General features: G+C 45.2%; 3 protein-coding genes across 5 annotated transcripts in view; 2 read left to right on the top strand and 1 right to left on the bottom strand.

Annotated features, from left to right (window-relative positions):
* The window catches only part of nphp1 (nephronophthisis 1), a 7,068-nt gene extending 1,480 nt beyond the window's left edge, over window positions 1-5,588 (bottom strand). The window contains exons 1-15 of the mRNA XM_037465257.2: window positions 5,308-5,588; window positions 4,816-4,877; window positions 4,649-4,709; window positions 4,249-4,382; window positions 3,887-4,061; window positions 3,677-3,778; window positions 3,420-3,541; window positions 3,234-3,279; window positions 3,024-3,111; window positions 2,789-2,883; window positions 2,233-2,361; window positions 1,561-1,635; window positions 1,371-1,481; window positions 268-350; window positions 115-191 (exon numbers count right to left, since the gene is read on the bottom strand). Coding sequence (XP_037321154.2) covers window positions 115-191; window positions 268-350; window positions 1,371-1,481; window positions 1,561-1,635; window positions 2,233-2,361; window positions 2,789-2,883; window positions 3,024-3,111; window positions 3,234-3,279; window positions 3,420-3,541; window positions 3,677-3,778; window positions 3,887-4,061; window positions 4,249-4,382; window positions 4,649-4,709; window positions 4,816-4,877; window positions 5,308-5,373 — 1,426 coding nt within the window. The 5' untranslated portion in view covers window positions 5,374-5,588. The remainder of the gene's footprint in view (window positions 1-114; window positions 192-267; window positions 351-1,370; window positions 1,482-1,560; window positions 1,636-2,232; window positions 2,362-2,788; window positions 2,884-3,023; window positions 3,112-3,233; window positions 3,280-3,419; window positions 3,542-3,676; window positions 3,779-3,886; window positions 4,062-4,248; window positions 4,383-4,648; window positions 4,710-4,815; window positions 4,878-5,307) is intronic.
* A 1,179-nt stretch (window positions 5,589-6,767) lies between these two features.
* zgc:65997 (uncharacterized protein LOC794398 homolog) lies at window positions 6,768-9,309 on the top strand. Its single transcript, XM_037465262.2, has 4 exons — window positions 6,768-7,137; window positions 7,615-7,792; window positions 7,896-7,990; window positions 8,448-9,309. Exons 1-4 carry the CDS (start codon window positions 6,811-6,813, stop codon window positions 8,637-8,639), a joined length of 792 nt encoding a protein of 263 aa, XP_037321159.2. The 5' UTR covers window positions 6,768-6,810; the 3' UTR covers window positions 8,640-9,309.
* A 163-nt stretch (window positions 9,310-9,472) lies between these two features.
* Window positions 9,473-22,486, top strand: LOC119213960 (pantothenate kinase 1). 3 transcript variants are annotated; one of them, XM_037465259.2, is made up of 8 exons: window positions 9,473-9,961; window positions 16,315-16,461; window positions 16,655-16,860; window positions 17,577-17,830; window positions 18,900-19,076; window positions 19,571-19,694; window positions 20,550-20,675; window positions 20,884-22,486. In XM_037465259.2, the coding sequence occupies exons 1-8, from the start codon at window positions 9,718-9,720 to the stop codon at window positions 20,941-20,943; spliced, it is 1,338 nt and encodes a 445-aa protein (XP_037321156.1). In that variant the 5' UTR covers window positions 9,473-9,717; the 3' UTR covers window positions 20,944-22,486. The 3 variants fall into 3 exon arrangements, with proteins under 3 accessions (XP_037321156.1, XP_037321158.1, XP_037321157.1); XM_037465261.2 differs by lacking the exon at window positions 9,473-9,961 and adding an exon at window positions 10,389-10,574; XM_037465260.2 differs by lacking the exon at window positions 9,473-9,961 and adding an exon at window positions 10,390-10,593.
* Window positions 22,487-25,000: the final 2,514 nt, after the last annotated feature.

The following is a 25,000-nucleotide window of genomic DNA, read 5'->3' as shown; positions in this document are numbered from 1 at the left end:
AGTGCAGAGATGGGAGAGAAGAGGACACAGGAGAAGAGAGCTAATTGGTTACTTAACAACAAAGACATCAGCTCTGCACCATGACACCATGGAGGAACCTGGTGGTCTTCTTACGTCCTCTGGGGGCCGAGGCCTCCATCTTCACATCCTTCTCAAAGGGAGTGCCTCCATTCACCATCAGCTCAAAGGTCCTACACACATTGTTGTACACGTTACTACACATCACAACAGGTGTGTGTGTATATGTGTGTGTTGCTGGGTGTGTACCTGTGGGGGAGAGGGTTCCCAGTGTCGTCGCTCAGCTTGAGGAAAGACCAGCCACAGCTCAGGTCTCCTCTCTCTCCTGTGGACTGAACCCAGAGAAGGTGAGTTAGAAGTGGACGTCGTCATGGTAACATCACTTGTGGGTTCACCCACGTTTTGAAGCCTCCAGTTTGCAACTATTAAACAGGAAGTGACCCTATATGGTAGAGACCTGTCAATCAGCGTGTATCCCCGCCCTAAAGCATCTCTTATGGTCTGTTTGATTCTAAATGGACCTTCATTCACTAAATGAACATCATGCTGCATTGAAGAAGACTTAAAACTAGAGACTGAGACCATAAACTCATGTTTACAATGTTTACTGAGGGAATAAATCAAGAGAGAAGTAGAGTCATTTCCTCATAGACGTCTATGGGAGCAGAGGAGTCGCCCCCTGCTGGTCACTACACAGAAGTAGAGTCATTTCCTCATAGACGTCTATGGGAGCAGAGGAGTCGCCCCCTGCTGGTCACTACACAGAAGTAGAGTCATTTCCTCATAGACGTCTATGGGAGCAGAGGAGTCGCCCCCTGCTGGTCACTATACAGAAGTAGAGTCATTTCCTCATAGACGTCTATGGGAGCAGTCGCCCCCTGCTGGTCACTACACAGAAGTAGAGTCATTTCCTCATAGACGTCTATGGGAGCAGAGGAGTCGCCCCCTGCTGGTCACTACACAGAAGTAGAGTCATTTCCTCATAGACGTCTATGGGAGCAAAAGAGTCGCCCCCTGCTGGTCACTACACAGAAGTAGAGTCATTTCCTCATAGACGTCTATGGGAGCAGAGGAGTCGCCCCCTGCTGGTCACTACACAGAAGTAGAGTCATTTCCTCATAGACGTCTATGGGAGCAAAGGAGTCGCCCCCTGCTGGTCACTACACAGAAGTAGAGTCATTTCCTCATAGACGTCTATGGGAGCAGAGGAGTCGCCCCCTGCTGGTCACTACACAGAAGTAGAGTCATTTCCTCATAGACGTCAAAAACGTGAAGCTTTGACTTTACTTTGAAGAGCCAGAGGTTGTTGTGTGTGTGTGTGTGTGTGTGTGTGTGTGTGTGTGTGTCCTCACATTGCGTATGAAGGTGACTCCCAGTTCAAAGAGGAGGCCGAGGTCAGGTGACGGGGAGTTGCAGCGCAGGAAACAGTCTCCGTCCAGGAGAGCCGGCAGGAGGCCCGTCGTCTGGAGCAGAAGAGAAGAGTCAAAGCATGAAGTTTAGTTTCTTCTTCTACTATTTGTGATTCACTTGCTGTACACGTACTCGTGGAGAGAAGCTCCAGGTCTTGGGGTTCTTGGGGTTGTAGGTCGCCCTCACTGTGTGGATGTTACTCAACACCTGAAAGAAAGAGAGAAGCCGTCGTTAGACAGCATCAACTGGGCTTTTCAAGATGTAGTCATGAATGAATAATGTTTATGAGTCCAGGAGAAGAATCATCCACTGAAACGCATCTCTCATTATTAAGAAGTTACCACAATGCAGACACAGCAGTTCCATCAGAGAGGAAACAGAATATATTATATATAAGTTACTGGCTTCATGAAACCTTTAACATTAAGGAATCAATGGTGAGATGTTGGAGATTATTTTTATTAGAAGTAGTATTTGGTAAAAAAAATGTGTGGTAAATATTTTTTTATATTTTTTATTTATTTTATTTGGTGGAAAATGTCATTGAAAAAGTAAAATAATGTTGGTTCAAAAAAGTTAAAAAAGGATTTTGTTCAAAAAAAAGGGAAACATGACGGATGAGGAAACAGAAGATGAGGAAACAGGAGATGAGGAAACAGAAGATGAGGAAACAGGAGATGAGGAAACAGAAGATGAGGAAACGATGAGAGGAAATGACAATAATAGCTTAACCAATATTATACATCCACGCTGCAGATTCTGTATAAGTGGACACAGGAAGTGACGTCAACAGAGACACTCCACCTGAGACCCGTCGAAGGCGCAGAGGCGGACGTGTCTGCTGAGGACGTGAACTCCGACCCCGGGAGAAGGAATCCTGGTGCAGCCCTCCAGACTGAAACAGACACATGTCCTCACCTGCCGAGCTCGAACCTACGGGACACAGAGAGGACGAGTGCTGATGACTGGAGACACACACACACACACACACACACAGGGCCTGTCCACACCTGAGACAACATGTGTCTTATTAACATGTTGATGTATGACCACGTCTGTCTTTAAAGGGAAGTCAAAGCGCCATTCTGTGTAGTGACCAGCAGGGGGCGACTCAGATGAGGTCATTTCCTGTTCACTGGCTGTTAAATTAACATCATGGCGACAGCCAACAGGCAGAACTCGAGGCTTCAAAACATTCACAAACTTACGAGTGACGTCACCATGACTACACCAACTCCTACAAACATTCTGTGCCCCAAACCGAGCTCTACTGTGACACGCAGGGATCGTAATCATCTGTGAACTGATGGTCGCCATGGTAACGCCGGGTGCCAACGTAGGGCCGGAGATGCCGTCTCACCCTGCCGGTGTCCGGATCCAGGAAGAGGTCGCTAAAGGAGAGCTGTGATTGGCTGAGCTTGGGCTGAACGTAGTGACTCCCTCTGTGTGTTACACCTTGAGAGGAACACAACAAAGCTTTTAATGATTGATTAGTTACTGATGCTGATAGTGTGTGAGTGTGTGAGTGTGTGTGTGTGTGTGTGTGTGTGTGTGTGTGTGTGTGTGTGAGTGTGTGTGTGTGTGTGAGTAATGACCTTCCTCCACTAGCAGCTTGGTGAGAAACGACGGTCTGAATCCAGAGGGTATGGCCCCCATGGCAGAGAGCACATCTGTTGCATCAATCTGTCCCCCCGCGCGCACACGCACACACACACACACACACACACACACACACACACACACACACAATGTATCGCATACACAAACCATATTTGCTGGTGGTAAATCCAGTAGAAGATATTTACCTCAGTCAAAGCTCTTCTCACGGTGCTCCAGTTGGAATGTGGAGAACTTTTAAGCAACAAAAGAATTTCGATGATTTGCGTGTCAGACATGGAGGGTTTTATTATCACCTGACACTGAGGTCAGGTGATGTCTACACGGTCCCCCTCACCACTACATCTCCCCAAAGCTTTTCACTTCAAACCAACCTCTGTTCCTCCCCATCAGCGCTCAGATCTTCTTCTTCTTCTTCCTCGTCGTCATCGTTGTCCTCCTCCTCATCCTCCTCCTCCTCATCCTCCTCCTCCTCATCATCGACCCCGGAGCCGATCTGAAAAGCAGGCACGTGTCAGACTTCTCCCTCTCCACACAGACACCTTTTGCTTTTCCTTTGTGAACTAACCAACACAAAGAGATGAACGTGTGAATCTTCTTCATCTGCGTTCAAGAGCTGAAGCTCGCTCACCTTCAGGTACGTTTTGGGGACGACTCCTCTGTTGCCGTTAGCGTCCTGAGCTAGCCACCACCCGTCTGCTGTCTTTGTGATGATCCTCAGCACCCCCCCTCTCTGAGGACAGCAGGGAGACACGTCATGGGACATCATGTGACACGTCATGGGACATGTGTGTTACTCACGCACACGCCTCTTCTAATGATGAAACAGGAAGTGCTTCACCTGAACCGACAGGTCTCCTTCCTGTTCTCCCGTGAAGTCGCTGAGGGCGGTGTAGAGGAGGAGCTCCGGAGGAGAGGGAGGCTTCGCAGCTTCATCATCATCGTCGCTACTGTCTTTGTCCTCAACCTCGTCCTCATCTTCGTCCTCGTCTTCGTCATCTTCCTTTGATTCATCGCTGTGAACCACAAAATGGTCACATTCTTCTTATTTTTCTTAAACCTCAGAAACACAGAGCTTCAAAGCTCAAATGAACTAGATGTGACTTTGTGTCTCGTTCCATCATCGCTTAAAAGGAGCCGTTCGACCTGTGGTTTTCTGGTGATATTTGTACATTCCTTCCTGAGGTCACAGAGGTCACTGACCCTGCAGCAGAGCTGGGTCCCGGTGGTGAGAGCTCCAGAGAGAGGCCGTTTACGCGCTTCAGGATGTCCTCCAGCCGGGTCTCCTCCGCCTGCTTCCTCTGCTCGTAGTTCCCCACCGGAGCCGGCTCGTCCGCCTCGAGAAGCCCAGCGACAGATCACCATGACAACGCACATTGGTCAGTCAGTGACAGCCAACTTTCTTTCAGAACGGTACGTTATTTATTATTTCATTAATAACGTACAATCCTGTGGTCATATAGTCCCTAAATAGATCACTAATAGTGAACATCAGATTGAGCCACATGCTGCCTCAGAAATGTGATTTGGACCATAAATCATTTAAATTACATCAGCTATAATTGAAGCTGATATTAATTCATTGATGTGTTACTAAACTAACCTTAGTCAGCTTCATCAGGGTCCTTTGTGTCTTCTCTGCTGACAGCTGCACTTCTTGACATCTTTTTGACAGTTAGGATGAAAACCAGACCTCAAAGCTTCAGTGAAGACCATTAAAATCAAATAATAATAAAAGTCCCTGCATTAGTTTGAGTGTTGGCTGTTTACCTCTGAAAGGCCTGGTCGGTGGTTCCGGCCCGACGCCGCACGTCCTCCAGCAGACTGTCGAGCTGCATGGAGCCACCACAGCAATACTATAACTATAGCTTTATTTATTACATTTCTTCATTATTTTGTATTACGCTCTGGTCTTTAAGCTCTGAACAACAATGTGAAGAGTCTTCAGAATACTTTTATTCATGGTGTCTTTAAATATTTATCAATGTGCACAACTCATTCACTTCTTCTGCACATGTAACAGTTTAATTAGATGTTAAATGGATCCCTTCAACCACAAAGGTCCGATCTGTGCGATATTATTTTGTTATGGCAACATAACTTAATAAGTCTCTATTCACAAATCTGCTCTTATACTAAACTTGATCCTGTGTTTAGGTGTTTATCTTCAGTAGTTTGCGGACATTTAAGCTAGCACAAGGCGTTCCTGTAGCGGGCTTTTAGCGTTAAACACAAGAGGAAAAGCGCCGATCTGTTACCAACCTGCTTCTTGAGTTCGTCCACTTCTCTCTGGACCAGCTGCAGCGGTCCTCGTCTTTTTAGCGGCATTTAAACGCTGTTTTACGGGTCATAAGAAACCGCCTCGCTAGCTGCTAGCAGACAACACACTTCCGCTGGTCGCTAGGCAACCGGTTTGACCGTAGATTTAATACATCTTACTCTCTTATGCTCTTTTTTACACTCACTATGTAATGATTGTAGATAGATACCAAAAAACCTCTGCTGAAAATGAGTGTTATTTAAAATGGTATTTATATATAAATGTATAATTTAACTTAAATTTTCATTCATTTAACGTAACCCGGATGTATCTACGGTTGCTAATGCGTTAGCGCCATATATCGATTGTCAGCGCCGCCTGCTGGGCCGGAAGATGAACCGACGTGTTAGAAAGTCTGAGGGATGGAAAAATTAAATAACTTACAGCCCTGTTCAAATGACTGAATAACGTAATAAAAATAATAATAATAATAATAGCTGCTGCTGCACAACTTCTTCAGAAACTCCGACAACACAATACAACCTCCTTGTTGTTTCTAAATACATTTTTACTTTACTAAGGGCAACATACAAGATCAATGTTTCCAAGATTGTATAGATCTTGTATGTTAGGGCAAATAGGGCTAATTACATAATACAATATAAATTCTATCTTAGAAAATGAAAAAAAAACATTTTAATAGAATTAATTATAAAATAGTATATTATTTCTATCTCCCTCGTAGTTAAAAACAGAAAAGAACAAAAAATAACATAAAGCAAAAAATAAGGCACAAATGTTTTTGGCTATTTTGCAAGAGTACTTGCATTTAATGAATGATAAAAATAATTGTTAATCATTTAGAAACCAAACAATGTATTTGAATTTCCCCCCACCTCGTACAATAAAAATATTTGATCCATACGTTTGATAACTTAATCATGTTAGAAATAAATGTGTTTAAATTCTCCTTGAAAATATAAGATGTCAAAAGTCAGAATATCACAGAGGTTGTGTGGTTTGACACAGAGAACACAAACACATATTTATTTAATTAATAAACATAAACACGATGATGCAGCTGAGTTAACCTTTAAAATAATCTAGAAATGAGTCTATAATAACTTCTCCACGGCTCCGCATCTGGCCAGTGCACAGCATTGTAAAATGTCACGCACGCGCAGAGTTGTGTAAACGCTCTCGGTAACGACCTGCAGAGGGCGTGTTGTGCATGTTGTGAAACGTGTTGCCTTCAGGCTCCCCTCGTTAAATGCTAGCTTTGCTTTTTAAAGAAATCAACTTAAAATGTAAAAAAACACATTCTCCACGCGACATTCATAAACAGTACAATAACTAACTCACTTTACTTCTAAAAATAATTTATTGGTGATGCTCCTTGCCACATCTTCCCGTGAAAATCCCATTTACGACGTTATACCTGATACCTGAAGGCCGCACACGCTCCTTTCGTTCAGCCGCCAGTTGGTGTGACGTCACTACCTGTCATGGCGGCCCCCATAGCACTCGTCCAAGGGGCCAGCAGGGGACTGGGGCTCCAGTTCTGCAAACACATCTTAACAAACAGAAGCGCCGCCGCCGTCATCGCGACGTGTCGCAACCCGGACGATGCGGCCGAGCTGCGGGCTCTGGCCGAGCGACACCCGGGAAGAATCACGGTCCTGCGGCTGGACGTGAGCCGGGAGGAGGAGGTGCGCGGAGCGGCGGACCGGGTCAGAGAGAGCTTCGGTCGGCTGGATCTGGTCGTCAACTCCTCGGCCATGCTTCACCCCTCCGGGAAGGGAGAGACCAGCCTGAGGGACGTGTCTGCTCAGGTGAGGCGTGACGTCATGACGATGCTCTTTCGCAACAGGTCCTTGGAGCAGATCCTTCCAAACCTCGTTTAAGAATTGTGCTCAGTTTATTATTAAATACGCAATAACTTTGTGAGTCATGATGAATATGCTTTTATAATAGTTTGGATCTGAATTTAAATCTGGCATCAATGAAATGTACAGCGCCTTATTCATTTGAAGGTCTGCTTGGTTCAACTTTCACAAAGAACACAGCAGAGAGCATCACGCTGAAGGACACATTTCTGTCCCTTCAGGACTGAGAGCAGCTCTGCATTCATTTAATGGAAGTCTATCTTAAATTGCCAGATGTTTGCATTTAGTCTGGTGCCTTCATCTCTGGGTTGAAGCAGGACGGAGGTCATGACCCCCAGTGGCTCTTCCAGCCACCTAAACCCCCTAATCCTGTCCTCCGGTTCATCCATTCATTTCCCTCCTCCCTCCCTCTCCCATTTTCAGGGCGTCATTTCCACCTTGACAACCAACGCGGTGGGTCCCCTGATTGTGGCCAAGTATTTTGCCCCCCTCCTCCAGAAGGGTGGCGGTGGCTTCGGTCAGCAGCCCCCAGAGAAAGCGCAGCAGCACAGCGGCATCCTCGTCAACATCACGGCCAAAGTGGGGTCCATCGGAGACAACGGTAGCTGCTACACCCCCCCCCCCCTCCGGGCCCCCCCTCTGTGGTGACCTATGAAGCATGTGGTCCTTCATGAGTGCTCCTCTGGTGTGTCCCCCCCTCTCAGGTCTGGGCGGGTGGTACAGCTACAGGATGTCTAAAGCAGCCCTCAACATGGCAACCAGGAACCTGTCCATCGAGTTGGGCCGCGGTCGACCCAAGGTGGGTTTGCCTCGACAGGTTCTCCATCAGAAGGCCACGAGATAGCAGCGGAGACCTTTAGTGTCTTCTAACTCCTTCTGAGACCAGCAGCATATAAACACTTATTCATCTCCATGGAAACCGCCATCAACCATGCAAGAAATAACGTCTCCAGAGAAACTAAACGTCATGACATCATCATGACGTCATTGTGAGGTGTGTTCACTGTATCTACATAGGTATTACAGCTGAATGAACACAACATGAATAGATGCTGCTGGGATTTAATCACAATAAACAGATGCAGATGTGAGAAGTAATTATATAAGGATATCGATTTGAATTCATGTTTTGCTCACAAACACCTTATAGACTACTTGTTTTCTGAATGCAGTCTGGATCTATTGGTGCAGCAGGACGTCTCATCTGTGATTGGCTCTGAAAAAGCACCAATAACAGTGACCATGTGCCCCCCCAGGTGGTGTGTGTGGCCTTGCACCCAGGAACAGTCGACACCGACCTCTCGCGGCCGTACCACAGGAACGTGCCGAAGGACAAGCTGTTTGGCGCCGAGCTCTCCGTGAGCCACCTGATGGGCCTGGTGGACTCTCTGAGCATGGAGCGCACCGGCAAGGCCTACAACTGGGACGGGACCGAGCTCCCCTGGTAGAGCCGGAGGGGGGGGGGGGGACCAGGACGTGGATCTGAGAACAGGAGGAGTCCCCCACTTGTATGATATTAATATTACACAATATAATAGAGAACTCAAGATCACATATAGATTATGATCGTCTAACACATATGATGTATAATAACATCACATTATCCAAAAATAAAGAAAGGAATTATTAGAGGGGCTTCAATAACAAAAGCCTAAAAGCTTTGAATGGTAAAATAACAGTATCAACAAAATCAAACATAGCATTTTAAATGGAATAATAATAGATTATTTTATCTAGAACTGCACAAAAGAAAAGTGTGTTTTATATATATATTGTGTATGTAACAACCTTGTTCTTGCATAAAAGTTTGCCTATTTAATCAGACATATTTCACTATAATGTTTGCACTGGCATTGGAACTCTTTTATTTCCCTTACTCGTTGTACCTTTGTACCTCTTGAATGTCACGTGTCTCTCTTCATTCGCCTCAGCGTGTGACTGAGTTTCTCCGGTTATGCAACGAGAGCACCGGTTATATTTCATATTATTCTCACTTGAGGGGTTACAACAGTTCATTTGCGTGAGAGGAATGACTGCGATTTATTAAAAGTCCGTATTTTTGTACATGAATGTATTTAGAATAAAAGGTTGAAAAGCTGCAGCACAACGCTGTAATATTCCCTCTGTCGTCATTAACATAAGCACCGGTCCGACGAGGTAAACGGGTTCGGGCCGCTGGCGTGACGTCGCAGTCCACACACACGAGCACGCGCACTCGTGCCCGCTCTTAAGACGCACGGGCTGCCGCCGCTCCGCCTGCCTGATCTCAATGTGGGGAAATGACCGCCAGTGACCTCGAAGGGAACGCAGTGTTGTAGCGGCCGCTCGTCCCTGACTTCGTCCCTCGCTGAAGCCCCAAGCTGTGATAGCCTACCGGGGCGGGACCGCGGGCCGGCTCGGTGTAACGTTGAGCGGGGTCACCGCTCGGAAACGGCGGAGCTAACGTTAGCTTAGCTCAGCGACCGGCGGTCTGTCATCGCGAAGGTTTCCGCCTACTGCAGATGCTAAGCTAAGCTAGCCGCTGCCATGGATACAGCCGAGTCAATGGTGGACAAGAAAGGAGCGTCGGCACCCTTTCACGTCAACAACGGGCCGAGCCAGAGGGGCTTTCACGGGAATGGCAGCTGCTGTGGCGGCGGATCGAGCACCGCGGCACCGGAGGAAGCGCATCACCTGCACCGCGGCGGGGAGGACGCCGAGTGTAACGGCTCCCCGGCCAAGAGGTGCCGGCTGCGGAGGAGGACGGAGTCTGTGAGGCGCAGCCGACCCCGTGAGTGATCGAACCCGGTGTTCACTCGTGTGTGTGTGTGTGTGTGTGCGCGCGCGCGTGTATGGGGACAGGGGGGCGCGGCGTCAACCGTGCACAACCGGTCATTCTCGATTGTGATGATGGCAGGTTAACACCCACTGGCTCTCTATTAGAGCCCGGTGTTATCGCGTCGTTATTCACCCGTCAGACAATGTAGGCCCCTCAGTGATGAGATCAAGCCGCGGGTGTCCGCTGCTGATCCGCTGTCGTCAGGGAGACCCCCTTTTGTTGTCATGGACCCTCAGGCTGCTTTCGGCGCGCTGCGATTGGTCGGTTCCCCCGGTGGGGAGAAAGCTCCTGATAAGTGGGCTTGGCTTGCCTCGGCCAATCAGCAGCCGACTCCTGTCTTCAGGGCACTGGGCCCGCCCCCTTTTTATTTACCGAGCGTTTCGATGATGGTTAGAGGAGATCATCCGTGGAAACTGGAAAAGAGTCGGTTTCTTCAGGGTGTGAGTCTGCTTAGGTAACCCAGACTGACCGGGGCCACTCCAAACCTTCCTCCAAAAAGCTTACCTGTGATTAGTTTATATCTCTGCGCACCTGCAAGTTGACATTGTGCCTCACTATGAAGCTTGTAAGTGAAAAGAAACCTGGTAAGTGTGAGTTGGTTTTGATTCATTCCATTGATACACAGAGAGACTAGTTTAAGAGTCTGTACTTTATATTTCTATACGGTGACGTTAAACAATTGCTCTAACTATTATTTTATTTATCCTTATCTTCACATGTCAAAGTTTCAGTCCGGCTGCTTAACGAGAGCGTTGCTCATGTAAGTCCCCAGCGGGGCCGCGAGTAGGCTCCTAAATGTTTGAGTTGTGCAGGGCATCTGGGGGTAACTCCAGGTCAGAGCCTCGGGGTTTGTGGTGTTTGTCGTGGGCGGTGAAAGTTGTGCTAAATGTTTGCGATTGTCTCGTCTGCATCGCTCTCATCTAAACCTAATTCAATATGTTTCTGCATATCAGCGTTCTTCACATTCTGAGCTGGCTCTTCTTTTATTGTGTTGCCACGTGATCTCGTAGTGGCCACGCTGTCAATCATTGTGATTAAGACAATAAAGGCCCCACATATGCTCCTTAAGGAAATGTTGTTGTGTTTATTGTTGTGTTTCTAAAGAGTCTCCTCTTCAGGCCACATCCTTATAAAACTTGGCTCCTAGTGACTTTTAAACCAGCACTACTTTTTGGGTCGGACAGGTTGTACCTGTGTAAGACAGGTGAGCGCTGTGGTTTGAAAACCACCAACCGAACCCTTTATGTTCTCGTTTCCTTCATTGAGGGATCAGGACTCCATTCAGGTGTCTCTGGTTCTTTTCTCTGTGTAAATAAATGTTCACACTCGTTTAGTCGCCCAATCTAACATTGTTCTCTCTAAAACAAGTTCCACGTACCAACGTCTCTCATTCGTTTCAGCAAATATTTAAATGTTTGATCCCCCAATTTAGTTGTTGTATGAAAGAGGCCAAGAGCCTGTTGCCATGGCAACCCGTCAAACCTTTATCGTGGAGTCATTTTGCTATCAGAGGTTTATTGTTTAAAAGTCCAATACCAGATAAAAGCAAATCACAGTCAGAACAAACAAGAACTCCTTTCAGTGTGTTGTTAGTTTTTGTGTCAGATGAGATATTTCTTCTGTACGCTAAGTGAAGGAATCCCTGATGTTCTCTTCTACCACGCCGAGTCGTTCTCATGAAGGGCAGCCAGCTGGTGTGTCCTCGTGGGACATGACTGAGGAGTAAACTTTGACATATGGCTGACTTATTGTTGGCCAGAGGCCAGCCAGCCTGATAAAAAGGTGGACTAATGTACCACATTTATTTAAAGCTTAATTCAACACCATTTCCTTCTTGCTGACATCAGAGTACACAAAGCTTAACACAAGACATCCCAATGCAACCTCCGCTCTGTGATGCTAACGTTAACTAGCTCCTCTCCTGCATATTGCATCACAGGTGTGTTGTTGACCGTTTAATATCATCAGTCAGGGTGTGTAGCTCCGTAGCGCCCTGCTACACGGCGCTGTGCCTGTGCAAATGTGAGCTGATAAATGATGCAATAATGTGATTTCATATCGTTCATCATTTCTATTTGTGTTTGTGCACTTGTACAATTCCCCCCCCCCCCCCCCCCCGGTTTGACAGAGTGTCGGCGGGACACAAGAAACACTGTTTTAGGACGAGGTGGGTAAGAAATCAGAATATTCTGATGGCTGCCATGTTTGGTCCTTTTTCTGAATGGGATTTTCTCTTTTCGCTTGGACTTGAGTTACAGATGCCTGGGCTACGGTTGCCACGATACCAAAATTATAACTTTGATACTATATCTGCCAAAATATTACGATACCCGATACGATACTGCAATATTTATCTATAATAGTAATAAATAAAACATCTGTAAGGTTCCCTTTTTACCAGCCTGTTCCTGCCCAGCTTTTTGAACACTTAACAAATGGCATTTATATTAATATTAACCCACAGCAAGATATTAATGAAAACAACATGGTAAAAAACATTGATTATCCACAGCTATGTAGACCTATTGTCCGTATCTATATGACTACATAGTTATTTCCTTAAGTATGAATTACATCATTTTACAGATGTGTGTTTGAGGTGGAAAAAAAACCTAAAGCCATGTGGGTTAAGTACATTAAAGATGGACACATGATTAAAGGGCAATTTCTCCCCTTCATTGAAAAACGACAATGCAAATTGCATCTAGTGTGTATTATTAGGTACAATCTTGTGTGATTTCTGACCTCATGATCAACACGCTGATGGTGGTCAACAGCTCCTGCACATGAGGACATGTCTCCCTGAGATGACTCTCTGTGAGTGACAGCTGCCTGTTGCATGTGAGCTGGAAGCCCCGCCCACCCAGTCAATGCGTGCAGCGAGCTACTAGGAAGTGAGGGTCCGTGGTACCTTTCTAGTACCGGTACACCGTGCAACATTAGCCTGGGAGGACATTCTGGTCCTGTAATCTCTGGCAGCAGGGATTGGTTCGGGCTCAAGGCTGGAGGGGAAAGTGTGATTGATGGGTCATAGTACGAAGGATTGTGAACCCCATCATTTGGTGATGATGTAATAATTTAAAAGGGCAGAACCTTTAATTCAGGGCAACGTTCACCCAGCTTTAACAACCCAAGTGTTCTCATTTAGTAACACAATAACTCTCATTAAAACAGGTTGAGTCAATGTTCTACCATCGAGAACGGGGTGTGAACAAGTTTCACCCGGGGGGGGGGCTCCTATCTGAAACTAGTACTACTCAAAGTACTGTTTGTTTAACCAAAACAAATGCTAGTCATGGAGCGGTCATATTTCTAAAACATTAGAAGCGATGTCTGTTATAAATTCCTAAAGGCCAAATTGACATCTTAAGGTTATTTTTCTGACTTTATAGAGCAAATGATTTATGGAAAATAACTAGTAGTTAACACAATAGCTGTAACCCCAGTTCAGTTTATTCATGACATAAGACAAAGAAATGGTCCTTTTAATTGGAGAACACAGCAGTGGAGCTGGTGATATCTTTCGTACTGTGAGTGGTGTTCAGTATGGAACTGTCCTGATCAGTAGATACGCCATCGACTGTGTGCTCTAATCACACAAACCAGCAGCTGGCGTAGTTCTTGTCTCTCAGCAGAAACACGGCTCTATGAACCCAGAGAGATGAATTAAGCCTCAGACTGTTCACCTGCAGTGACACTCACTTTAAAAGTGGCCCTCAGGCTGCTGACCACCACCGAGTCCCAATCTGGTAGAGACCTGTCAATCAGTGTTAGGCCCCGCCCTAAAGCATCTCCTGCTTCATGGTCTGTTTGACTCTACATGGACCATCATTCACGAAATGAACATCATGCTGCATTGAAGAAGACTTGAAACTAGAGACTGAGACCATAAACTCATGTTTACAATGTTTACTGAGGGAATAAATCAAGAGAGAAGTAGAGTCATTTCCTCATAGACGTCTATGGGAGCAGAGGAGTCGCCCCCTGCTGGTCACTACACAGAAGTAGAGTCATTTCCTCATAGACGTCTATGGGAGCAGAGGAGTCGCCCCCTGCTGGTCACTACACAGAAGTAGTCATTTCCTCATAGACGTCTATGGGAGCAGAGGAGTCGCCCCCTGCTGGTCACTACACAGAAGTAGAGTCATTTCCTCATAGACGTCTATGGGAGCAAAGGAGTCGCCCCCTGCTGGTCACCACACAGAAGTAGAGTCATTTCCTCATAGACGTCTATGGGAGCAGAGGAGTCGCCCCCTGCTGGTCACTACACAGAAGTAGTCATTTCCTCATAGACGTCTATGGGAGCAGAGGAGTCGCCCCCTGCTGGTCACTACACAGAAGTAGAGTCATTTCCTCATAGACGTCTATGGGAGCAGAGTCGCCCCCTGCTGGTCACTACACAGAAGTAGAGTCATTTCCTCATAGACGTCTATGGGAGCAGAGGAGTCGCCCCCTGCTGGTCACTACACAGAAGTAGAGTCATTTCCTCATAGACGTCTATGGGAGCAGAGGAGTCGCCCCCTGCTGGTCACTACACAGAAGTAGAGTCATTTCCTCATAGACGTCTATGGGAGCAGAGGAGTCGCCCCCTGCTGGTCACTACACAGAAGTAGTCATTTCCTCATAGACGTCTATGGGAGCAGAGGAGTCGCCCCCTGCTGGTCACTACACAGAAGTAGAGTCATTTCCTCATAGACGTCTATGGGAGCAGAGTCGCCCCCTGCTGGTCACTACACAGAAGTAGAGTCATTTCCTCATAGACGTCTATGGGAGCAGAGGAGTCGCCCCCTGCTGGTCACTACACAGAAGTAGAGTCATTTCCTCATAGACGTCTATGGGAGCAGAGGAGTCGGTTGGGAGTGTTTTTGTCCGAGGTGGTGGAGGAACCTGCCTCTAACCGTTAGCTTTATATTATGTCACAGAAGAAGATCATATTTCCTTCTCCAATGTCTCACAGCTCTGCCTCAGTGCTTTTGAATACTCAACCTTTCCTCCTGGAGCCTCAAGGCAGCAGCTGACCTCAATATGAATCAAGTCATGGGACACAATTGTGTCTTACATAAAAAAGGTTTATCCCATCGCAAGAGAACATAAAACGACAGAGAGATCGTGAGAAATCTCATCTTTTGTGGAAAGACCAACACTTTATATCTCAAACGTATTTTCCAATAATAATAATAGTACTTAGGTCACTACGTGAGTACAGGTGTAGAGGCCGTAAAAGCCGTTCCTGTGTTTCCTCAGGTGTTTCTAGTTATATATACTAGCAGGTTTTTGTGTGAAGTGAAGTCACAAATTCTGATGCCCGAAATATGTGAGGCTCCCCTCTGCAGTTTAACTGGTTTGTGGTGTTTTTAACCTGTGTTGTCTTTAACAGCTTCACAAGGTGTGGTCTCTCCATGGGATTGAGACTCAACCAATGTCAAATATGTGAGTGGCTCAACCAGAGCAGCCAGATGTTTGTGACACAGGTCAGTGCAGCTGGCTGCTGGAAGCAGCACCGTAGCTGAGAGAGTAGATTCTCCTGAGTGACGTGTGCAGAGAGAGGAACAACGTCCGGGTGTGTTGACTTAATCCAACACGGACACAGGTTTATTGTTGGTGGAAGGTGATTAGTGATGCATGGTTACCATTAATAAGGAAATGAGAATGGAAGGCTATGCACAGATGACTGTGAATGCTCACCGGTACCAATCATTTATATATATATATATATATCTATATCTATATCATAGGCTGTAGCTTCACTTCTCCAGTAAATCTTTCCTTAACTGAATTAGAGAGAGGAGAGAAGCAGCGAATGACGGGAAGAGGAGGGAGATGATGATGATGATGAGAGAGAGAATGCAAGGAGCTGAAAAAAACAAGAGGCTGAGGAGGGGATGGAGGAGGGGATCTCCATGTTTCCATGGCGACCGTGGCTCTTTTTTTTCTGTACTGTGCTGAACTCAATGTTCTACAGTAACTGCAGACCAGCCTGCTCCTTCCCCCTCCGTCTTCATGCTGCTTCAACACCTCAGCTTCTTCATTGTTTATTTCTTTGTGTTAAATATCAGAGAGCTGTAATCATCTGAGTGTTTGAGAACTGCAGTCACTTCTTTTTTTCCACTTGGCCGAGACGGTGAATGATTAAAAATGACACTTATCTGAATTATCTCCGTTCTCTTCTCTTTCTTTCCCACTTCTCACCTCTTTTCATGACACTGATTAAAACATCTGTGTCATAGAATTTGTTCATTCGTTGGTCATTGTCGTCCTTGAAGTGAAGAGGTTCAATGCGTTGTTGTTGTTGTTGTTGTCCTCAGCCTTCCCCTGGTTCGGCATGGACATCGGTGGCACCTTGGTGAAGTTGGTTTACTTTGAGCCGGTCGATGTAACGGCAGAGGAAGAGCAGGAGGAAGTGGAAAACCTCAAGTCCATCCGCCGCTACCTCACCTCAAACGTGGCCTACGGTAGGTCTGCACACACACACACACACACACACACACACACACACTTGCACAACAGGAGCACTTTGTGTAACTATCTGAGTTGCATAAGATCGATGAAAGTGTTTTTGTGCTTGACGTGACTGCAGCAAAGTAGCCCCCAGGATGCCGACCACAATTTAAAAAATGTGTCATGAAACCGCCCCCTCCCCCTCAGGTAAAACAGGCGTGCGTGATGTCCACCTGGAGCTGAGGAACCTGACCATGTGCGGCCGGACGGGCAACCTGCACTTCATCCGCTTCCCCACGCAGGCCATGCCGCGCTTCATCCAGATGGGCCGAGATAAGAACTTCTCCAGCCTGCACACCACGCTCTGCGCCACCGGAGGCGGAGCATACAAGTTCGAGAACGACTTCAGGACGGTGAGAACATGATTGGCTGTTCCTAATGCAGCTGCAACACAAAACAATCTGCATGTAATCAATAAGTCCCTTTTAAAGTCAGTGTGTCGGCTTCTCAAAAGGGAGGATGTGATCAGGACTTTGAGACTGGTGGTCAGACAAACAATACATTTCATTTCATTCAGTTTTCTATTTGTCAAAAAAGAAAATATGAATCAATAATAAAAAACATTATTAATTGCGGCCAGGGAGCGCACTCCAGGTCTGAAAAGGGAAAAGGCTGCATTCTATGTAATGACCAGCAGGGGGCGACTCCTCTGAGGCCGTAGATGTCTATGAGAAAATGACTCTACTTCTCTCTTGATTTATTCCCTTCAGTAAACATGAGTTTATGGTCTCAGTCTCTAGTTTCAAGTCTTCTTCAATGCAGCATGATGTTCATTGCGTAAATTATGGTCAATGTAGGGTTAAAGAGATCATAAAGCGGGGAATGCTTAAGGGTGGGGCTACATGCTGATTGACAGGTCTATATTGGACCATAAAGCTAGGGATGCTTCTTTGTAAGCAGGTGTGTTTGATATACGTCGATCTCAACCCCTCTTTCCCAGAGTTCATTGCCCTTCTCTGCAGCGCTGCAGGATCAATGAGCTGTGCCTCAGCACTGCAGCCGGATCCAAGGCTGTCCTGAAGTGCTTTAAGACAGATTTATGCCTCTATAAAACCAAATAATCTTGCAGATGGCCGACCTTGAGCTGCTGAAGCTGGACGAGCTGGACTGCCTTATCCGCGGCCTGCTCTTTGTGGACCGGGTGAGCTTCAACGGGCACCCAGAGGGCTACTACTTTCAGAACCCATCGGACACCGAGAGCTGCGTGAAGAAGACCTGCACCCTGGACAACCCTTTCCCCATGCTGCTGGTCAACATCGGCTCCGGGGTCTCCATCCTGGCCGTGTACTCAGAGAGCGACTACAAGCGGGTGACCGGGACCAGGTGAGGAGGGTAGACACCTAGAAAAGAGAAAGTAGAACCTGCGCCCGCACCGACTCACCTACTATAATCAATCAACCAGACCATACCTCTGCTTCAGATGGATGTGTTATAACACATGTTTCCATCCAATTAGTCAGCATCAGACTGTAGTTACTGAGCAACAAGAAAAGCTAACGTTAGCATCAGAGAAAATAGCCTAGCTAACGTTAGCATCGGAGAAAAAAGCCTAGCTAACGTTAGCATCAGAGAAAATAGCCTAGCTAACGTTAGCATCGGAGAAAAAAGCCTAGCTAACGTTAGCATCAGAGAAAATAGCCTAGCTAACGTTAGCATCGGAGAAAAAAGCCTAGCTAACGTTAGCATCAGAGAAAAGAGCATAGCTAATATTAGCATCAGAGAAAAGAGCCTAGCTAACGTTAGCATCGGAGAAAAGAGCCTAGCTAACGTTAGCATTGGAGAAAAGGGCCTAGCTAACGTTAACATCGGAGAAAAGAGCCTAGCTAACGTTAGCATCGGAGAAAAGAGCCTAGCTAACGTTAGCATCGGAGAAAAGAGCCTAGCTAACGTTAGCATCGGAGAAAAGAGCCTAGCTAACGTTAGCATCGGAGAAAAGAGCCTAGCTAACGTTAGCATTGGAGAAAAGAGCCTAGCTAACGTTAGCATTGGAGAAAAGAGCCTAGCTAACGTTAGAATCGGTCCCAAATCCAGTATCCGGACTAGTCCGCCTTGAGCTCCAAACCGATGAGTTTGAACTTGAAGTTGTTTTGCACAGTTGAATCCGGGTGAAAGGTGAAGGTGGTCGGAGGCTTTCCACACTGATAAGAAGGAATCAGCTGTTCTTTACCTTTGCTCCACCTGTTGTACCTTTGTCCTTATTCAACAGTAGAACTAGATTAAGATTAGATATTGATCTCCTGATGGACTAGACTTCAACAAGGATAGGATTATATCAGAGATTCGAGGACAGGAGTAGAAGGGGTTCTGTTCCCCTCCCTTGCCGTGTCGTCTCTTCTACCTTCCATCGTTCCTCCCTCACACCGCGTCTCCTCCTCTTCCTCCTCCTCCTCAGTCTGGGAGGCGGCACGTTTCTTGGCCTCTGCTGCCTGCTGACGGGCTGCGAGACCTTCGAGGAGGCGTTGGAGATGGCCAGCAAGGGCGACTCCACCAACGTGGACAAGCTGGTGAAGGACATCTACGGGGGAGACTACGAGCGCTTCGGCCTGCAGGGCTCCGCCGTGGCCTCCAGGTGAGTTCAGAAGGTATTCTGTGTGTAGTAGAACTGGGACTATTTTCTCTCCGCCAAACTGCACCCAACCACCGACTCACCAAACGAGGAGCGTGCGCCTCAGCCGAGGATTACATCTGGTTTCCTTATGCACAATTTTATCATTTTGGGTGAACTGATCCATATATTGATGAGATCACTAAAGTGGTTTGTAAACATCTAAAGTCGACTCCTCCTCCTCTCACTCTGGTTTGGGAGTGCCTGCTTCGCTGTATTATTTATGTTAATAGTTGTGTCAGCCATCTTTGTAGTTTTCTTTTGGATTCTTGGTGCTTTTATTTTTATTACAAACCTACAGAATAACTGTCTGATAAAATACTATAAACGCACGCACGCACACTGACACGAAGCTGACATATCGTGGTTTTGAAGGTCGTCTGGAGACCTTAGTTATTAGTTTATTTTAAGGGTTACCGTGACGATGAAGCGTCTTGTGTTTTTTCTGTTTCTTCCAGTTTTGGCCACATGATGAGCAAAGAGAAGCGAGACAGCATCAGCAAGGAAGACCTGGCCAGAGCCACACTGGTGACCATCACCAACAACATAGGATCCATCGCACGCATGTGTGCCGTCAACGAGGTACACGCGCACACGCACACACACACACAAACACACACACACACACACACACACACACACACACACACACACACACACACACACACACACACACACACACACACACACACACACACACACACACACACACAGAGGGGATCAAGAGCTGCATAAATGGCTCAAACTGTCTTCACATCACAAACTATAAATGATGTGCTGCATCGTGCAGTGAAACGTGTGAGCGAGTGTGTGTCTGTGTGCGGTGAGCTTCTTTACAGTGTTGCCTTGTGGCTTGGTGATCAAGCAGCATTGTACAGGGCTATCACTGCACACAGAGCGGCAGCACACACACACACACACACACACACACACCAATGGGATCAATGACACACATGAGCATCATTTTTGTTTTTTAACATGGTAAATGTTGATTAGTGTGCAGACAGGGGGGGGGGGGTTCAATCAGCTGTACTGGAAACCAGTCCAGCCGCTCCCCAGCCCCCCCCTGTGGTGAGAGGGAGGTGCTGCATCAACATCCATTATGAGACTTAAAGAGTTTGATAAAGATGCCGAAGGCTTCGTTAAGATCAATAGCGTCTGAACGTATTGATCGTTCTGTTTGTTGACAGAGACCATGAGACATGAAAGCGTCTCCTGGGGGAGTTTCTGCCTCTGACGTATTAATCTGGGCTTTTCTTGCTAAAACCTTCGTTGGGTCTTTTTTCATCACATTTTTAAAAATGTATTTGACTTAATTATCCTTCTTAAATATTCAGCTCAACGTGTGGGGCTCTAAACGAGGCCCTTGAGGGACTGTGGTTAAAGTTTAATTGAGTAAAGCTCTTAGATGTTAAAGTGTCTCGTGTCTGTGGACAGAAAATCGAGCGCGTGGTCTTCGTGGGGAACTTCCTGCGCATCAACACCGTGTCCACCAAGCTGCTGGCCTACGCCATGGACTTCTGGTCCAAGGGCCAGCTCCGGGCACTGTTCCTGGAGCACGAGGTGAGCCCCCCCCCCCCCCCCCCCCCCCCGCTGCCTACCCCGCCGCCACCCCCTCCCGAGAGACGGCCCCTAACGTGTGTGTGTGTGTGTGTGTGTGTGTGTGTGTGTGTGTGTGTGTGTGTGTGTGTGTGTGTGTGTGTGTGTGTGTGTGTGTGTGTGTGTGTGTGTGTGTGTGTGTGTGTGTGTGTGTGTGTGTGTGTGTGTGTAGGGTTATTTCGGAGCTGTGGGGGCCCTGATGGAGCTGCTGAAGACCAGCGAGGATCCCTGAAGTGAGAAACACTGCCCCGAACGCTGTGATGTCATCAACTTCGACGAAAGGACACACTTGACTAAAGCCATTGTAGTAATTTAACTCTTGTAAATAACGCTGACCTTTGACCTTCATCTCCTAATCCCCCTAACGGTGTAATCTTTAATTTATGGGTTCCTGTAATCCCTCAGACCCACGGGGGCTTTTTGTGTAGCATTACGTCGTGGAGGAGCTGATGAACTCTGATCAAAACAATAGGACACCACTGAGGCAGCAGATTTCCCACAATGCCACAGCCCTGTGGAGGAGTGCGCCGACGCCAAATGACGGACACATGAGACAGGAAGCAGAGGAGCCTTTGTTTGTGTGTCTGCCTGCTTTAACATAAACACCATATTGCCACACGTCACCTGACCTGCTGGCTTCAGTGGCGCGGTGCTCGTCCACGGGGTGTGAGCGCAGTGCAACGCATTGTGGGGGGCGGGGGGGACGCTCCTCATTAGCATAGAGCCACGTGTGGATACCTCCCCCCGTGGACGGTGGTCTGCCCCCTCAGCCGTGATTGTAAGAGTGATGGCGGGGGGGAAACCCCTCTGAGTTTTAGGATTTTAGTCTCTGTTTTAATGATTTTAATGCAGAATAATGAAGATGAATCATTGTATTTTTACTACTGTGGATCCTTTGATCCTCACAATATGCAAGTTGTGTTTAAGTACTCGTAGTTCTGCTTTCTAATGCGCCTTGTTACTCTTCTTCTGTTGCCTTTAATGTGCCCTTCGCTCTCCTGAGTGTTTATTCAGTTGAAGCTCCAAGCACCAACACACGTCCTCAGAACCTTTTGTTGTTGTTGTTGAATCGCACACATCATGTTTCCCCTTTGAACTCATCTCAAAACGAGCCACGCGTCTCACCTCGTAGTACTTTTACACCCGACGTTGTACTAATACACACTTCAAACCCACAGGAAGAAGTGTTTCTATTAGTTAAACGTGTGTGTGTGTGTGTGTGCTTAAAGCATCCACCGAAGCGTGGTGAAATTACCCACAATGCTATGCAGTATCAGTTGATTTGACTGGTGTGTAACATGTTCATGTGTGTGTTGTCCTGCTGATTGAGTCTCTCACACTACCTTCACATGTCCCACTGTAAACACACTGTACTGGTCACCAGGCTGACCTTTGACCTTTGTCCTGTTGAACCCACCCAGCCTTGTTGTTTTTGTTTTTTGGGACACAGTGTCTTTGATTTGTACAGAGATTTTGTAAATAATATTGATAAGATATATTCTTCACCAGCAAATCTGTCTGTTGATTTAGTGGTTGGGGGGGGGCTTTTGTTTTTAAAAACGTGTTTTAATAAACCCAACGTTGTCACTTAAATATTCAACTCCACCTGACTGGTCGTCTGGCTCTGGGGGGTCGGGGGGGCAAGTGCTAGTCTTCTGCTGCTTTTAACTCTGGTTGGAAATAATCAAAAATAGAGTTAACAATAAGAATGACTAGACAGAAGAATTTGTTTGGATTTGTTTTTCTAAAAAGGAATTAAACTTAAAACTTGTTGAGTTACGGCTTCTGTTTCCTTTCTTTACTTTCTATACATGTATCTAGAGATCTATACATTCAATAACATGTATCTAGAGATCTATACATTCATTAACATGTATTGAGAGATCTATGCATTCATTAACATGTATTGAGAGATCTATGCATTCATTAACATGTATCTAGAGATCGATCTATGCAGTCATTAACATGTATCTAGAGATCCATGCAGTCATTAACATGTATCGAGAGATCTATGCAGTCATTAACATGTATCTAGAGATCTATGCAGTCATTAACATGTATCTAGAGATCTATGCATTCATTAACATGTATCTAGAGATCTATGCATTCATTAACATGTATCTAGAGATCTATGCAGTCATTAACATGTATCTAGAGATCTATGCATTCATTAACATGTATCTAGAGATCTATGCATTCATTAACATGAATCTAGAGATCTATGCAGTCATTAACATGTATCTAGAGATCTATGCAGTCATTAACATGTATCTAGAGATCTATGCATTCATTAGCATGTATCTAGAGATCTATACATTTATTAACATGTATCTAGAGATCTATGCAGTCATTAACATGTATCTAGAGATCTATACATTCATTAACATGTATCTAGAGATCTATGCATTCATTAACATGTATCTAGAGATCTATGCATTCATTAACATGTATCTAGAGATCTATGCATTCATTAACATGTATCTAGAGATCTATGCAGTCATTATCATGTTTCTAGAGATCTATGCATTCATCAGCATGTATCTAGAGATCTATGCATTCATCAACATGTATCTAGAGATCTATACATTGATTAACATGTATCTAGAGATCTATGCATTCATTAGCATGTATCTAGAGATCTATACATTTATTAACATGTATCTAGAGATCTATGCAGTCATTAACATGTATCTAGAGATCCATGCAGTCATTAACATGTATCTAGAGATCTATGCATTCATTAGCATGTATCTAGAGATCTATGCATTCATTAACATGTATCTAGAGATCTATGCATTCATTAACATGTATCTAGAGATCTATGCAGTCATTAACATGTATCTAGAGATCTATGCATTCATTAACATGTATCTAGAGATCTATGCATTCATTAACATGTATCTAGAGATCTATGCATTCATTAGCATGTATCTAGAGATCTATACATTTATTAACATGTATCTAGAGATCTATGCAATCATTAACATGTATCTAGAGATCCATGCAGTCATTAACATGTATCTAGAGATCTATGCAGTCATTAACATGTATCTAGAGATCTATGCATTCATTAACATGTATCTAGAGATCTATGCATTCATTAACATGTATCTAGAGATCTATGCATTCATCAGCATGTATCTAGAGATCTATGCATTCATCAACATGTATCTAGAGATCTATACATTGATTAACATGTATCTAGAGATATATGCATTCATTAGCATGTATCTAGAGATCTATACATTTATTAACATGTATCTAGAGATCTATGCAATCATTAACATGTATCTAGAGATCCATGCAGTCATTAACATGTATCTAGAGATCTATGCAGTCATTAACATGTATCTAGAGATCTATGCAGTCATTAACATGTATCTAGAGATCTATGCATTCATTAACATGTATCTAGAGATCTATGCAGTCATTAACATGTATCTAGAGATCTATACATTCATTAACATGTATCTAGAGATCTATGCATTCATTAACATGTATCTAGAGATCTATGCATTCATTAACATGTATCTAGAGATCTATGCATTCATTAACATGTATCTAGAGATCTATGCAGTCATTAACATGTATCTAGAGATCTATGCAGTCATTAACATGTATCTAGAGATCCATGCAGTCATTAACATGTATCTAGAGATCTATGCATTCATTAGCATGTATCTAGAGATCTATGCATTCATTAACATGTATCTAGAGATCTATGCATTCATTAACATGTATCTAGAGATCTATGCAGTCATTAACATGTATCTAGAGATCTATGCATTCATTAACATGTATCTAGAGATCTATGCATTCATTAACATGTATCTAGAGATCTATGCATTCATTAACATGTATCTAGAGATCTATGCAGTCATTAACATGTATCTAGAGATCTATGCAGTCATTAACATGTATCTAGAGATCTATGCATTCATTAGCATGTATCTAGAGATCTATACATTTATTAACATGTATCTAGAGATCTATGCAGTCATTAACATGTATCTAGAGATCTATACATTCATTAACATGTATCTAGAGATCTATGCATTCATTAACATGTATCTAGAGATCTATGCATTCATTAACATGTATCTAGAGATCTATGCATTCATTAACATGTATCTAGAGATCTATGCAGTCATTAACATGTTTCTAGAGATCTATGCATTCATCAGCATGTATCTAGAGATCTATGCATTCATTAGCATGTATCTAGAGATCTATACATTTATTAACATGTATCTAGAGATCTATGCAATCATTAACATGTATCTAGAGAT

Source organism: Pungitius pungitius, chromosome 13 (assembly GCF_949316345.1).
Source record: "Pungitius pungitius chromosome 13, fPunPun2.1, whole genome shotgun sequence".
NCBI lineage: Eukaryota > Metazoa > Chordata > Actinopteri > Perciformes > Gasterosteidae > Pungitius > Pungitius pungitius.
Note: the sequence above shows the minus strand (reverse complement) of the source record. Positions and strands in the feature narration are given on the sequence as shown.